Source organism: Mobula hypostoma, chromosome X2 (assembly GCF_963921235.1).
Source record: "Mobula hypostoma chromosome X2, sMobHyp1.1, whole genome shotgun sequence".
Lineage (NCBI taxonomy): Eukaryota > Metazoa > Chordata > Chondrichthyes > Myliobatiformes > Myliobatidae > Mobula > Mobula hypostoma.
Window position 1 is genome coordinate 12,410,543 of NC_086129.1, and position 16,962 is coordinate 12,427,504.

Here is a 16,962-nt window from a genome sequence, read left to right on the forward strand (position 1 = left end):
TAGGCCACACTTGGAGTATTGTGTCTAGTTCTGGTCACCTCACTATAGGAAGGATGTGGAAGCATTGGAAAGGGTACAGAGGAGATTTACCAGGATGCTGCCTGATTTAGAAAGTATGCATTATGATCAGAGATTAAGGGAGCTAGGGCTTTACTCTTTGGAGAGAAGGAGGATGAGAGGAGACACGATAGAGGTATACAAGATAATAAGAGGAATAGATAGAGTGGATAGCCAGCGCCTCTTCCCCAGGGCACCACTGCTCAATACAAGAGGACATGGCTTTAAGGTAAGGGGTGGGAAGTTCAAGGGGGATATTAGAGGAAGGTTTTTTACTCAGAGTGGTTGGTGCGTGGAATGCACTGCCTGAGTCAGTGGTGGAGGCAGATACACTAGTGAAGTTTAAGAGACTACTAGACAGGTATATGGAGGAATTTAAGATGGGGGCTTATATAGGAAGCAGAGTTTGAGGGTCGGCACAACATTGTGGGCTGAAGGGCCTGTACTGTGCTGTACTATTCTATGTTCTATATATTTGAGGTGTGTGAACCCTCAGACTTGTGCATCGGCTGTTCAGAAGCAGTTCTTCTGTAAAACAGTTACAAAGCAATGTCAGGAAACATTGTCAGGCATGATTTGCTTTATCTTCCATTGTTGCTCTCACAAAATAATAACTGTGATGTAATGGATGAAGATGGACGAAGACAAACAACAAGATTTAATTATGCTGGCTGCTTTACCAAATGCAAATAGTATTAGATCGATTACTATTTTAAAATAACAGCTCCACAGCTGCCTGTAACAAAGAATTCCGCAGCTTCACCACTGCTACAGTTCTGCAGACTTTTGGCTGTCTTGCTTGTTTCTGTCTCTCCAGGTAATCCCAGGCAGCCTCGATGATGTTCCAATCAGGGCTCTATGGAGGCTATACCATCTGAAACAATATAAAAAATCTAGGGTGCCTAAGACTTTTGCACAGTACTGTAGTTCAAGAGAAACCAATAGCTGAATGCAGAATAAAGTGTTACAGTTATGGAGAAAATGCAGTGCAGGCAGAAAATGAAGCTATAATGAATTATATTGTGAGGTCAAGCATATCCTATCATACAAAAGGTTTTGTGTCTATCTGATGGGAAGGGGCATAAGAGAAAAAGTCCAGGGTGAATGAGATCTTTGATTATGGTACCTACTTTACCAAATCAGCAAGAAGTGTAGACAGAGTCCACGGAGGAGAGGCTAGTTTCCATGATGTGCTGAGCTGTGTCCACAACTCTCTGCAGTTTCTTGTGATGTTGGGCAGAGCCGTCACCATAACAAGCCATGAAGCATCTGGATAAGATTTTGTGGGATAGCAATTAAATATAAGTGGATAATTATGACCCAGCACAATTTTCTTCATCCAAGATATGGCTTGTGTTATAGAAATAAAAAAAATCTTACTTAGTATAACAGCACAATGTTATACTGCATGAATTACAAAGAAGCATATGGCTCTCCTGGTTTGCAAAGATTGCTACTTATAGATAATGAAACTGAAATCAATAAACTTTATGGTCAACAGAACAGTCTTCAATTAGATTAGATTAGCTTTATACTTCACATGTACATTAAAACTTTGAAGCATGCAGTGAAATGCGTTGCTTGTGTCAATGACTAACAGAATCAGAATCAGGTTTAATATCACCAGCACATGTCGTGAAATTTGTTAACTTTGTGACAGCAGTACAATGCAATACATAACAAAAATAGAAAAATAACTAAATTACAGTAAGTATATATGTAAATTACATAGTTTAATTAAAATAAGTAGTGCAAAAAAGAAACAAATTAAAAAAAGTATTGAGGGAGCATTCAGTGGTTCAATGTCCATTCAGAAATCGGGTGGCAGAGGAGAAGAAGCTGTTCCTGAATCACTGAGTGTGTGCCTTCAGGCTTCTGTACCTCCTTCCTGATGGTGACAATGAGAAAAGGGCATGCTCTGTGTGGTGGGGGTCCTTAATAATGGAAGCTGTCTTCCTGAGGCACCATTCCTACTACTTTAGATTCATTTTCTTGCATGCATTGACAGTGGAACCAAGAAATTCAATAGAATCAGTGAAAAAATACAGAAAAACAAAGACAAAAGCAACCAATGTGCGAATACAAAAAAAGCACATAAATAAATAAATTAATAAAAAAATAAATACCAGTTAAATATAATAACTTGCTAAATAGGCAATCAAATAAATAAACAGCCAAATAAAAAAAAATACTGAGACCATGAGTTGTGGAGTCCCTGAAAGTGAGCCCATAGGTTGCGGAATCAGTTCAGAGTTGAGGTGAGTGAAGTTATCCACGCTGGTTCAAGAGCCTGATGGTTGAAGGATAATAACTGTTCCTCAACCTGGTGGTGTGGGACCTAAGGCTCACTTACAGCTGGGTTTCATTTAATGTTAATGGTGTCATGGAGACTTTATTATTTTGTAATATTGGCACCAAGTACATTGTATGTGATACAGGCATGGCATAAAGGGCTGGCACCTGTACAAATGATCTCTATCTGTTGCAGGTGGATGGAAGATGGGGAAAATGGGGTCCTTATGGGTCATGTTCACGTACATGTGGAGGTGGTGTGCAGCTTGCCAAGAGAGAATGCAACAAACCAGTCCCGGCCAATGGAGGACGATATTGTGAAGGGATCCGTGTCAAATACCGTTCATGCAATTTGGAGCCATGCCCTGACAATGGTAAGACATTTATTGAAGCCACATTGTGTTACTTATCCAGCTTTGAACAACAGATGTATTTTGTGCTGTCTGTTTATTGGGGCCATCCCATTACATACATTCTGTAATGCACAGTTTATCGTAAAGTAAGGAATAAAATAGGACCGTTAAAACTGATGATTTACCATCTGGTTTCCTCAAGAGATCTAACACATCATCATTACCTTGTTTTCTCGTCTCTCATCAACTCCTTCCTTTCTGATTTGACACAGACTACCTTTCAGGGAATAGAGTGCTTTCATCCTTCTGTTACTGAGAACCCATCCCTTTTTCCGGCACTTTGCTGGCTGCATTTTCCAGCAATCAGTTTTGGTTGTTTCAGGGTTGATTTTGAAGTGATTTGAATTTTTATATTGAAAAGCAACACACACAAAATACTGGAGGAACTCAGCAGGTCAGGCAGTATCTATGGAAATGAATAAAGAGTCGAAGTTTCAGGCTGAGACCCTTCTTCAGGACTGAAGAGCAAGGAAATGATGCCAGAATAAAGTATGTGGGGGGAGGGTAAGGAGGTGAGCTAGAAGGTGATAGGTGAAGCTATGTGTGTGGGAAAGGTAAAGGGTTGGAGAAGAAGGAATCTGATAGGAGAGGAGAAGGATTGGGTAACTAGGGGTAAGTGATAGGCAGATAAAAAGAGGTAAAAGGCCAGAGTGGGGAACAGAAGAAGAGGGGAGGGGAAGGGAAAAAAAATCCTTACCGGAAGGAGAAATCGATATTCATGACATCAGGTTGGAGGCTACCCAGAAAGAAAAGGGGTTGCTCTTCCACCATGAGCGTGACCCTATCTTGGGACAAGAGGAAGCCATGAACCGACATATCAAAATAGAAATGTGTTGCCAAGCGGTTAACGCATCGGTCTAGTGATCTGAAGGTCGCTAGTTCGAGCCTCAGCTGAGGCAGTGTGTTGTGTCCTTGAGCAAGACACTTAACCACACATTGCTCTGCGACGACACCGGTGCCAAGCTGTAAGGGTCCTAGTGCCCTTCCCTTGGACAACATCGGTGGCGTGGAGAGGGGAGACTTGCAGCATGGGCAACTGCTGGTCTTCCATACAACCTGATCAAAATGGAAATGGGAATTAAAATGTTTAGCCACTGGAAAGTTCCACTTTGTATTGAAAAGTTATAGATTGTTAATATTGATGGCAATTTCACCCAGAGAGGCAAATACTGAGGCACCCAGTTGAGGAAAACATACACAATTCTGAAGCAGGATGAAGGAGTTTTATTGAAACCAGTTTGTAACCAGCTTAACCTGAACAAAAAAAGTTCTTGAAAGTGGTAGTGCTCTTCATGTGAAGTAATTAATACTTCATTTGTGAAAGAAAATGCAAAGAGGGTTCTTTATAATATTGAATTTTGAACTTTGCGCTTACAAAAATGTTTTGTAAAGTCTGAGATTTAATCCCCAAATCACTATCCTTTTTAAATAAGGGGAAACAGATGTTATACATTCAAAGCAGTCATATGCTCAGAAGATTTGTTCAATGAAACAGCAATACTTTCCCTGACTCTGTTCAATATTTTCATAAGTGGCACAGATGTTCGCTTTAGTCATTACTGAGACATACTGTATACTCACCGCAGTGATGCCAGGAACCGTGAAATAGGGCCAGAGTGGATTCACTCAATTAAATTTGTAACAATTGAAGAATAATGCCTATTTTACCTTACAGTACTGTGCAAAAGTTTTATGCACATGTAACAAAAACTCTGTAAAGTGAAGATTCTTTCAAAAATAATGAAATGAAAGGTTTCTAAATATTAAGGAAATACTATAAACAGTAAAAAACTAAATCAAATCAATATTTGGTGTGACCACCCTTTACCTTTAAATGTGCATTAATTCTCTTTGGTACACTGTTGTGTAGTTTAATAAGAAAATCGGCTGGTAGGTTGTTCCAAGCACCTTGGAGAACTTACCATAGTTCTTCTGCAGACTTTGGCTGTCTCACTTGCTTCTGTCTCAACAGGTAATCACAGACAGCCTCGATGATGTTGAGATCAGGGGTCTGTGGAGGCCATACCACCTGAATCCATATAAAAAAATAGGGTGGCTAAGACTTTTGCACAGTACTGCACTCACCACAGTGATGCCAGGAACACCGAGATAGGACCAGAGTGGATTCACTCTATTAAATTCATATCAGTTGAAGAATAATGTCTATTTTATCTATTAATAATGGAGAATTTCTCGAGTACAGAAATTATGTTTAATTACATTGTTGAAAGGAATCACTCAAAATGATGGACAGATTTGTAAGAGTAAAGCAGAAACTGATTCATCAGAAAATCCCCAAAAGTTTCATGTTACATTTACTCCTTTGTCCACAAGACTATAAGACATAGGAACTGAATCAGGCTATTCGGCCCATTGGGTTTCCATCATGGCTACTCTATTATCCATCTCTATCCTATTCACCTTGCCTCTGCGTGTAACCTTTGACATCCTGATTAATCAAGAACCCATAAATCTCCACCATATACCCAATGACGTGGCTTCTAACAGCCCTTTGTGGCAATGAATTCCACAGATTCACCACACATTGGAGTATATAAAAACATCTGAATAGTAAAAATTTGACCATTTTATTTTAATTTCTTTGTTTATATGCTCTGAATTGTCATTGGAAGTTATAGAATTTCGCAGGTCTAGAAACACCATTCATTACCCGTCATTGGTAAGAATTTGTAAGTCAGAGTCCAAAGATGGAAAATTTGTTGACAGAGTAAATATAGTTATAGAACTGCTGAGGTCACAGGTAATAAAACTGCAAAAGCAGGAATTTGCAACAAAAACAGAGCTATTGGAAAGAGAAGCAAGTCAACATTTCATGTTGAAGACCCTTCCTCCTGATGAAAATGTTGACTGGTTCCTCTTTTCACAGGTAAGTCTATAAGACATGGGAGAAGAATTAAGCTATTATTTGGCTTACTAATGGCCTAATTATTAGGCCAAATAATAGCAGAATCAGGCAATTCAATAACAGAGAAAACTCCATGGACTGAATGGCCTAATTTTGCTCCTACATGTTATAGTCCTGTGGCCTATGGTAATTGTTCATTGAATTTTCCAGTAATTATGGTATAGTTGCTTCTGTATTTTCTAGAACCCTTTTAGTTTTCCATAGCAGGTATCACATCACATGAACCTGGCTATTTTATGTTAATTGTTACCAATGAAATTTTGCTATCTCTAGTCTGGGTATGAGATGCCCACAAAAGCTTTTTCGTAGGGTCTTTTCTTTGATTTCTCAACATTTCTTCTTTATCTTTGCTCTTGTGACGTTTAGTAAAATGGACATAAGCAATAAGTTTTATGCCTCATTCTTGACTTCGGAAGCACCTTTGTATCACAGAAACATCAAGATCCAATATAGTCAAGGGTGAAGGAACAGTCTTGCCACACTACAGATATGATGATTAGTTATGGTTAATCCCCTCTGATTGCTGTTTTTGTTTTTATTTATATTTCCATTCGAACTACAGGTAAAAGTTTCAGGGAGGAGCAGTGTGAATCCTTCAATGGTTACAATGTCAATACCAATAGACTTGCCCCATCTGTTGTGTGGGTTCCAAAATACTCAGGAGTATCTCTGAGGGACAAATGCAAGCTTGTGTGCAGAGCAAATGGAACTGGATACTTCTATGTTCTTGCACCCAAGGTAAGCATAATATTGTACTGAGCTCTTCGGGCTTGTGCGGGATGCTGGAGAGCATTGGGCTGTGAGGTTTTTAGAGCACCTGAATTGTTTAATGAGAGTTTTTAATCATTTAGTTCCTTGTGTTTTTCTCAAGTGACTCGCTCTTTAGAATGCAGACTCCAGGTGCTTTCTTTTTAAACTTGTTAACTTTATTGCTTGTATGAAATAGGCAATCAAGGTCTTTTGACCATGATTATTCTCAGCAAATTTTTCTACAGAGGTGATTTTCCCTTGCCTTCTTCTGGGCAGTGTCTTTACAAGACGGGTGACCACAGCCATTATCAATACTCTTCAGAGATTGTCTGCCTGGTGTCAGTGGTTGCATAACCAAGACTTGTGATATGCACCAGCTACTCATACAACCATCTACCGCTTGTTCCCATGGCTTCACATGACCATGATCAGGGACTAAGTAGGTGCTACACCTTACCGAGGCTAGCAGAGGCGAGGAGCACTTTGCACCTCATTTGCTAGAGACATATCTCCACCTCATCACTCGAGAACATATATAGCTGTCCAAATATCTTTTAAATGTTGTTTTGTTTCTTCCTCTATCTCCTTAAATATATTCAATGCTTTAGCCTCCAGAGCACTCTGTGGTAGAGAATCTGGCATTCATCTTATTTGGGTAAAGGCATTTCTCCTCATCTCAATCTTGTCTTATTCCATATTCTGTGAGTGTGACTCAATGGTCTGGAACGTTTCGTTCATGTTTCCAGTGTCTACAGGTGTTTGATTTTCATTTCCCTTTACAGTGGAAATACACACCATCCTTACTTTAAAATATCCTACTTTTCTGCCATCCCTGGTGGAAATCTGTTTCATCATCTGCTCCTTCCACACAGTGGAATGTTTCAGAATGAGTGCTGAACTTTGACTGCACTACACAGAGATTGATGTGAATTCTGGTTCCCTACATCGAAAGGGATACCGAATCATGGCAGAGAAGTTTTACAAAATGTTAAGCAGAATTGAGAGGATGAAAGAGCATCCTAAATTATTATGTCCTTCCAAACTGTTTGTCCCACTCCCATCAGGGAGGAGGCTACAGTGTCCATGCCAGGACCACCAGACTCAAAAACAGCTACTTTCCTCAAACAGCAAGGCTGATCAACATCTCCACCCAACATTTTATTATTTCCTGTTAGTCACCTCATATACAGCCTTGTGTTACTTTATGGACATACAATCAATCTATGTATATTAGCTATCTTATGTATTTATTTTTATTGTGCTTCAATTTTGTTATTGTGTTCTTAATCTTCCATTTATTTTGTACTGCATGGCATCTGGAGTAACAATTATTTTGTTCTCCTTTATACTGGTGTACTGGAGATGACATTAAACAATCTCGATCTTGAACCTCCAGGTAGTGGATGGAACTCCATGCATGCCAGACACTTCAGCCGTGTGTGTCCAAGGCAAGTGTATAAAAGCTGGTTGTGATGGAAGATTGGGCTCCAAGAAGAAATTTGACAAGTGTGGAATATGTGGAGGCGATCACAAAAGCTGCAAGAAAGTTTCAGGCTTATTCACAAAGCCCATGTATGTTTCTCCTTTTTCCTTTCATTTATACTTAATTGTTATTAATATAGTATTATTTCACTTTAATACCATTAAAGACAATTATAATTTGAGAGTTAACTAATGCTACATGCTGATAAATTGGATTAGTTTAGATAGGTATTTTTGGTTGTCAAGGACACAGTGGGGTCAAAGGTCCTGTGTCCATAGTGTTTGACCCTATGTCTCTGATACAAGTTCAAAGATAATTTCTCATTTTCATACACAAGTAGAAACATAATGTCAACACCATTGCATTTTAATAGTGACAAAATGCCTTTTAATCTTTAAGAAAACACCCAATAAGTGAAACTCTTTTGTAAATGGAGCAAAATTAGTGCAACTTTGTGGAGACTCGAGATGTTCAAGCAATCACCCCGTTATGTTGTTATGTTGTAGATAACATAGAAGTGTCCATTGTTATAACACCATATACAGTTAGGCTACTCTGAGGAAAACACTGAATGGGATCAAAGAGCTGAAACAAGGAGAGGGAGCCACAAGAGGGATCATAAAGTCAACATCATTATATTTTCATAGTGAAAAATGCCTATCAACCTTTAAGGAAATACCCAATAAATGAAACTTCTCTGAAGATGAACTAGACTAGAACAAGTGAACAGTGAAAATGGAGCAATGTTGGTGCAGCTCTGTACAGACTTTAGCTATTAAAACAATCACCTAGTCATGTTGTAGATAACGTAGATGTGTCCATTGTTATAGCACTGATAAATAGTTAGAGTACTCTGGGAAAGACACTGGATGGGATCAAAGTTTTGAAACAAGGAGAGGGGAGAAGATTGAGAGCTGTGTTCACTTACTCTGGTCAACACATAGAGTAGGAGTTGAGGGACTGTGAGCAATTTTCTCATTTGGCAAGGTCACATGATCAAAGCTGGAAACAAAATTAAGCTGCAGAGCCTCACAATTCAGAAAACAATGGACCACTTTTAAAAAATTCCATCGATTGGGTTATAGAAAGCTCAGGCTTGTAACATAGAACATAGAACACTACCACTCAGTACAGGCCCTTCAATCCACAATGTTGAGCTGACCTTTTAACCTACTCTGAGATTAATCTAACCCTTCTCTCCTACATAACCCTCCTTTTTTCTATCATCCATGTTTTTTAAATGTCCCTAATGTATCCGGCTCTACCACCACCCCTGGCGGGAATTTCCATTCTTCAACCACTCTCTGTGTAAAGAACTTACCTTTGATGTCCCTTCCAATCACTTTAAAATTATGCTCCTTCATATAAGGATGCTTCCAATGGTGGGGAGGTCTAGAACCAGAGGACACAGCCTATAGAGGCATTTCCATTAAGAACAGAGATGAGGATAAATTTTAGCCAGAGAGTGGTGAATCTGTGGAATTTGTTGCCACAGGCAGCTGTGGAGGCCAAGTCATTGGGAATTTTTAAGGCAGATGTTGACAGGTTCTTGATTGATCAGAACATGAAGGGATATGGGGAGAAAGCAGGAGTTGGGGCTGAGAGAAAAATGAATCAGCCATGATGAAACGGCACAGCAGACTCAGTGGGTCAAGTGGGCCAATTCTGCTCCTATATCTTACGGTCCTATAACAGTGACTATACTTCAAGAAATCAATTGGTTGAAAAGGTCTTTGCGACATTAAGTTATATCCCTCATACTAGCCATTTCCACCTCGGGAAAAAGTCTATGGCTATCTACTCAATGTATGCCTGTAATCATATTGCACGCCTCTATCAAGTCACCTCTCATCCTCTTTCTCTCTAAAAAGAAAAGGAAGGTCTGGGATTATGAAAGGTGGAATAAAGAATTCGTGAAGAAGAGAGATTCTCAAATAATATTATTTACCATAATTACAGTATTAAAGCTGTTTTCTTTCAACAGACATGGATATAATTATATTGTGAGGATTCCAGTCGGAGCCACCAGTATAGATATCAAGCAAAGAGGATACCGAGGCATGACTAATGATGACAACTATCTGGCTGTTAAGAATGAACATGGAAAGTACATACTCAATGGTCACTATATTGTTTCTGCGGTCGAACGGGACATTGTCATAAAGGGAAGCCTGCTGCGGTATAGTGGGACAGCAACTTCTGTTGAAAGCCTTCAAGCCTTTAGACCCATCCAAGAACCATTGGTTATTGAAGTCCTATCAGTTGGAAAAATGACTCCCCCTCGAGTCCGCTACTCCTTCTACCTACCCAAGGACAATAGGGAAGATAAATCTTTGCATAGTCCTCATAAAAAAGACACAAAAGGAGTCTCATTGAACAATGAAAGTTTGAGCAAATTCAATAAAATAAACTTGCGGCAACCAGACTATAAGAGGCCTATTTATAAATGGGTAGTGAGAAACTGGTCTGAGTGTTCTGTTTCATGTGGAAATGGGTTGCAGCACAGATCTGTTGAGTGTGAAGACAATCTCGGAAAAATAGCATTTGACTGTGACACCACCCAGAAACCAGAAGTCATCCGGCAATGTGGAGATCCTTGCCCGGTGTGGGAGATCGGTGGCTGGTCACCATGCTCTAAGACCTGCGGCAAAGGATTCAAGAGACGTTTAATCAAATGTAAGGCTGATACTGGCCACGCGTTACCCAGGGAACACTGCAGTATAAGGAAGAAGCCACAAGAGCTGGACTTTTGCACTGTTAGACCTTGCTGAAAACCCTCAGTGGATATTATTTCAGATAGCATAGTCTTTAGTAATGGCAGGTGATCAGTGATTTAAAGTGATGGCTATATCTGTTACGCCTGAACCCAAATGGAATATTAAAACCAACAACTGCTTCACATTGGGAAACATGGAGATCTGTGATGTATAATTAGGAATGAAATTACCTAAAATTTACATGTTGAAGTCTACCTCTGGCATTTGTATGTTGGCGTTAAACTGATTTGGTGACTTCATTGACCTTGTACTAATGTAAGAAGTGATGACTGCCTATTGGACACTTACACAATGCAGTTTGTCACCAAGTTAGAAGCAGTCAAAGATTTCTATGGTTTGATGATGTTTTTTTTCCACCATTGAGCGTTTAACAATAATACAGGGACCAGTGTAGGTGCAACTGCAATAAATATAATGCAGGGATGTCCTAATGTGATATATTAATAGGTCAATGGTAATAGGTGACCATTCTTAACTTCAGAGATGTGGAAGTGAGTTCATTTGTAAACAGGGAATTTAATATGCTTTTTTAAAATAAAATATATTAGGAAGATAAAACTTGTTTGTGAAACCAATAGAATATTTTACCCAGTAATACTATTGTGTGACATGTAATGTGACATTTGGTCAGGTTTAACTGATGTCACCATTGCAACATTTTACACTAGATCCTAACTCTATTTTTTAAAAAGGTGTTAGGCTTTTGCTAAAGTCAGGTTAAACACTGCAGACGTTATGTCTGAGGTGAGCATTATAGTATCTGGTAGCTGAACCTGTTCGCAAAATGATCTCTTCTGACAATCTCTTAGTAAACTATGTTTTATATATAATAATTTATTCTGATAGGGACAATATTACATGGTGCATCAATCATTTTCTGTATGCTGGCAACATTATTTATTGTGTGTATTAGGTTCCAAAAACCATCAATGTAAAACCAAACTGACAATTCAAGTCATTTTTTGTGTGGTGAGATTATAACTATGAAGTGATACATTTTGTCCATGTTTGCACATTTTATACCTTGCCTGCAAACATTTGTGATAATTCTAGAAATATATCTGTTACATGAAGAAACAATTCATACAAATGTTTCATCCAAGAAAAGGTTCAAATTCTTAGTATTTCACTAAAGTTGAAAGCCACTTGCATCGATGGTTGTTAAATCTTCTCTTTGTATTGTGCAGTACTTTTTTTTAAAGAAAATATCATTTATACCAGACTCTGTAACCCTTTCACTTGTGTTCTGGTTGGGAGGGACTGCAGTTACTGCTCTTCCATCTAAAAGATGGTTCATATGTTATTGGGGTTTATATTACTCTTTTGCATTTTTTAATTGCAAAGGGCATAAATAGCGTTTATTGGCTGTTATGTATACCATGTATACATCTGTTTAATTGTGCACAATAAAACCATAACTATCTATGAACTGCTGGTCATATTATTGATAGTGACATATAGAAAGGTTTATCCTAATGAGGAGTCTCAGCCCGAAACATTGACTGTTTATTCCCCTCATAGATGCCACCCGACCTGCTTAGTTCCTTCAGCATTTTGTGTGTGTGTTGCTCTGGATTCCCAACATCTGCAGAATCTCGTGTTTAAGCTTAGGGTCAGCTTCATGAGACAAAATGTGGAGGATTTGTGTCCAGCTGGATGATCTGACATGCAATTAGTGCCAAGAGTGAAAGGGAATTTTGCCACTAAATTATTTAAAGACATCTCATCCAATACTGTCAAGTGGATTAGTTCACAGTGTCCCTTATCACACAGAATACACTCAGTGGGCACTTTGTTAGGTACCTCTTGCACCTAGTAAAGTGGTCACCAAGTGTATGTATGCCTGTGGTCTTCTGCTGACATAGCCCATCTACTCTAAGGTTCAACATGCTATGCATTAAGAGATGCTCTTCCGTATGCCGCTGTTGTAATGTGTGATTATTTGAGTTACTGTCACCTTCCTATCAGCTCAAACCCATCTGGCTATTCTCCTCTGACCACTCTCATTAACAAAGCACTTTCCCCCCCACAAAATTGACACTGAATGGATATTTTTTGTACCATTCTCTGTAAGCTGTGTTGTGCACGAAAATCCTAGGATATCAGTAGTTTCTAAGATACATAAACCACCATGTCTTATGTCAATAATCATTCCATAGTCACTTAGATCACATTCCTTCCACATTCTGATGCTTGATCTGAACAACTGAACCTCTTGACCATGTTTACATGCTTTTATGAATTGAGTTGTTGCCACATGATCGGCTGATTAGCTTGACGTTATTGCATTAACGACCCACGCCACTGTGTATAATATTTAAAGGCAACTCATAAAAATAATGTCAAGTGGTTCACAATATCTCTCATTTCACAGAATATCTGCAAAAATAACTTTCAAAACTCAAATTTCTAATGAATTTCAAATATCTTCTCCAAAGCAGAAAGATTGAATGAGTGCACAAGCTGGATGAGGATTCGGGCTGCTCAGGTTTATTTATCATGTGTACATTGAAACATAGTGAAATGCATCATGTGTATTAACACAATGTACTTACATGACCAAGCTCTATTCTCCCAGCTTAGATGTACTACCTGGAATCTATTCTTTCAAAGTTTCAAAGCATATAGTGAAATGCATCATTTAGTGCCAAATCAAATCAACGAGAATTATGCTGGGTAACCTTCAAGTGTTGCCATGCTTCCAGCAGCAACATAGCATGCCTAAAACTTACTAACCCAAACCTACACACATAAAAGTTGCTGGTGAACGCAGCAGGCCAGGCAGCATCTCTAGTAAGAGGTACAGTCAACGTATCGGGCCGAGACCCTTCGTCAGGACTAACTGAAAGAAGATTTTATGTGTGTTGCTTGAAATTCCAGCATCTGCAGATTTCCTCGTGTTTGCATAACTCAAACCTATACGTCTTTGGAAAGCAGAACACCCGGAGGGAACCTACACAGTCATGGGGCTGTAAAATGTTGTGCTGACTGCTACTGCACCATTATTCTTTTCACATCATTACCACAGGCAGCACACTTGTATAGATGTTGCAACAATTAATTTTAATTCAGAAGATAATTGCATCAGTTTGATGGCCTTGTATTAATGTGCTGGGTCTCTCAGCAACCCTCAGGTGAGCAGAGTGAGCGCAGCCACCATCTTACATCTCCAGTGACCTCAATTTGATCTTGACCTCTGAAGCTGTTTCTGTGGAGTCTGCACATTCCCCTTGTGACTACATGTGTTTCATAGAACACTACAGCATTGTACAGAACCTTTGGCCAACAAAGTTGTGCTGACTTTTTAAAATCTACTCCAAGATCAATCTAACCCTTTCTTCCCACATAGCTCTCCACTTTTCTATTATCCATGTGCCTATCTAAGACTCTCAAAGTATCTGCCTTTGCCACCACCCCTGGCAAGGTGATCCACACATCCACTACTGTGTATATATAATAAATAAAAAACACATCTCTGACATCCCCCATACACTTTCCTTCAAACACCTTAAAAAGATGGATCTCAGCCCAAAACATCGACTGTTTATTCATTTTCATAGATGTTGCCAGATCTGCTGAGTTCCCCCAGCATTTTGTGCTGTTGTTCTTTTCCACACCATGTGACACATCAGGTGGCAACCTTGCTGACTCCTTAGCATTTGTTTTTTTTCAAAAAAAAAATTTGGCCAAGTTGCTAGCTCGATGCTCAACACAGCACGGATGGAAAGTGTGTAAGGAGCTGGCTGAATTCAAACTCAGGACAACTTGCTTCGAAGTCTAGTGCAGATGCCACTACACCACCTTAAATTTATGTCCCTTTGGGTACTCTGGTTTCACCCTCATCACAAAGATGAACAGTTGGTAGGTTAATTGGCCCACTGTAAATTGCCTCAAGTATGTAGGAGGTGGGAGAACCTGGGTGAGAATGTGGAGAATCTACAGCATGAACCCAATTGGATGAAAGGCCTACTTCTGTGCTTTTTCCCCCTCTATGACATAGTGATCCTATGAGGCATGTGTTGTTTCTTCTCATGGCTTGTGGCACATCAGGCAGCATTTTTTTGCCGTTTCCTTTTTTTCAAAAAAATATAAAAACGAGGCAGAGTTGCTAGCCAGATCCTCAACCCCGCACAGAAGGAAAGTATGCAAGGGCTGGCTGGATTTGAACTCAGGACCATTTGCCTTGAAGTCTGGTGCTGATGCCACTATGCATTGGCCAGCTGTGAGGCGTGTAATGGGCATCATAAACAGAGGTACATAGGTTGTATCAAGAAACTGAAAAAAAAAAGTTTCAAATGACTGCCTTGTTTAGTTGTAAAATGAATGACCATCTGATGTTACCCAGCTGTGGAAGAGATGTCAGGAAAGCTCAACAGTCAGGCAGCATTCATGGAGAGAGAAACAGTTAATGTTTCAGGTCTGGGACACTTTATCAGAAACGGGAAAGAGAAGGTAATGCACGAGTAGATTATGAGGTTAATACTGAAGGGTGCCCACTGGCATGCAGACATTTACAGGAAAGTAAGAAACAATAGAATTTATGCAAACTATACGTAAACAGACTGACAATGTAGAAAAATGCAAGTATGCAAGACTAAAAATAATAACTATTCCCACTACCTATGGACTCTTTCAGACTCTTCATCTCATATTCCTGATATTTAAAGCTCATTTATTATTATTACTTCTACTTTGCATTTGCAGTTGTCATCTTTTGCACACTGGTTGGCCTCCACAGCTGCCTGTGGCAATGAATTCCACAGATTCACCAAACTCCAGCTAAAGAAATTCATCCTTATTTCTGTTCTAAAAGGACACCCCTCTATTCTGAAGCTGTATCCTCTGGTCTTACACTCCCCCACCATCCTCTCCACATACACCATCAAGGCCTTTAACCATTCAATAGGTTTCAATGAGATCACCCCCAATTCTTCTGAATTCGAGAGAATACAGGCCAGGAGCCATCGAGCGCTCTTCATATGACAAGCCTTTCAATCCTGGAATCATTTCATGAACCTCCCTTGAACCTTCTCCAGTTTCAACACATCCTTTTGAAGATAAGGGGCCCAAAACTGCTCACAATACTACAAGTGAGGCCTCACTAGTTTTTTTTTATATAAGGTCTCAACACTTTATCCTTGCTTTTATATTCTAGTCCTCTTGAAGTGAATGCAAATATTGCATTTGCTTTCCTTAACACAGACTCAACCTGCAAATGAACCTGTAGGGAGTCCTGCACAAAGGCTCCCAAATCCATTTGCCTCTCAGTTTTTCACATTTTCTCTCCATTTAGAAAATAGTCAACCCTTTCATTTCTTCAAAGTGCATGACCATACATTTCCTGACCCTGTATTCCATCCACCACTTCTTTGCCCATCATCCTAACCTGTCTTGCTCCTTCTGTAGCCTCTCTGTTTCCAATAAACTACCAGCACCTCCACCCATCTTAGGCATCATCTGTAAACTTTGCAACAAAGCCATCAACAAAGGAGGAGGAGAAGATGGCGGTACGGCACAGCGCGCACGGCCTCTCTGGTGATGAATATCTGTTATCTGTCAAGTAGGATGCCGTGCACAAAATTCTGATTTGATGGAGGCAGACATGAGAGCACAGAGGAACATCTGGTGAAACTTTGAAATGCCCGTTTCGCTGCCGCCACTACTGTGTGATCTGAAATCTCCGGAAGGAAGGCCCCGAATCCTCGGCTTTGCTCATTGCTCGGCGGCCGGGGCAGGGTCGAAGCACTCGGCAGAGATGGTGCTCGGTGCTCGGAGGGCTGGTCGGAGGCTTTAAGTTTTCGGATGGACTCAGAGTCGGCTGTGGTCGGGTGCTGCATCTGCAAGTTTGCGGTGCCGGAAGCTCATGGCAGGGAGAGTTTCTCCCTTCTACCGTCTGCATGAGATGTTGGGGCTATCGGGACTTTGAGACTTCTTTTTACTGTGCTCATGGTCTGTTCTTATCAAATTACGGTATTGCTTTGCACTGTTGTAACTATGTTATAATTATGTGATTTTTGTCAGTTTTAGTCTTGGTCTGTCTTGTGTTTCTGCGATATCATACCGGAGGAACATTGTATCATTTTTTAATGCATGCATTTCTAAATGACAATAGACAAGGACTGAGTGTCCCCATAATCTAAAAAATCCCATCATCCAAATCATTAACATATAATGTAAAAAAAAATCAGTCCCATTACAGACCTCTGTGGAACACTACCAGTCACCAGCAGCCAACCAGAAAATGCTCCCTTTATTCCCATTCTG

General features: G+C 39.8%; 1 protein-coding gene across 1 annotated transcript in view; it reads left to right on the forward strand.

Moving 5' to 3' along the window:
- Positions 1 to 12,113, forward strand: part of LOC134341040 (A disintegrin and metalloproteinase with thrombospondin motifs 15-like) — a 57,786-nt gene extending 45,673 nt beyond the window's left edge. The window contains exons 6-9 of the mRNA XM_063038786.1: positions 2,546 to 2,723; positions 6,251 to 6,426; positions 7,835 to 8,010; positions 9,906 to 12,113. Of these exons, the coding sequence (XP_062894856.1) occupies positions 2,546 to 2,723; positions 6,251 to 6,426; positions 7,835 to 8,010; positions 9,906 to 10,692 (1,317 nt within the window). The 3' untranslated portion in view covers positions 10,693 to 12,113. The remainder of the gene's footprint in view (positions 1 to 2,545; positions 2,724 to 6,250; positions 6,427 to 7,834; positions 8,011 to 9,905) is intronic.
- Positions 12,114 to 16,962: the final 4,849 nt, after the last annotated feature.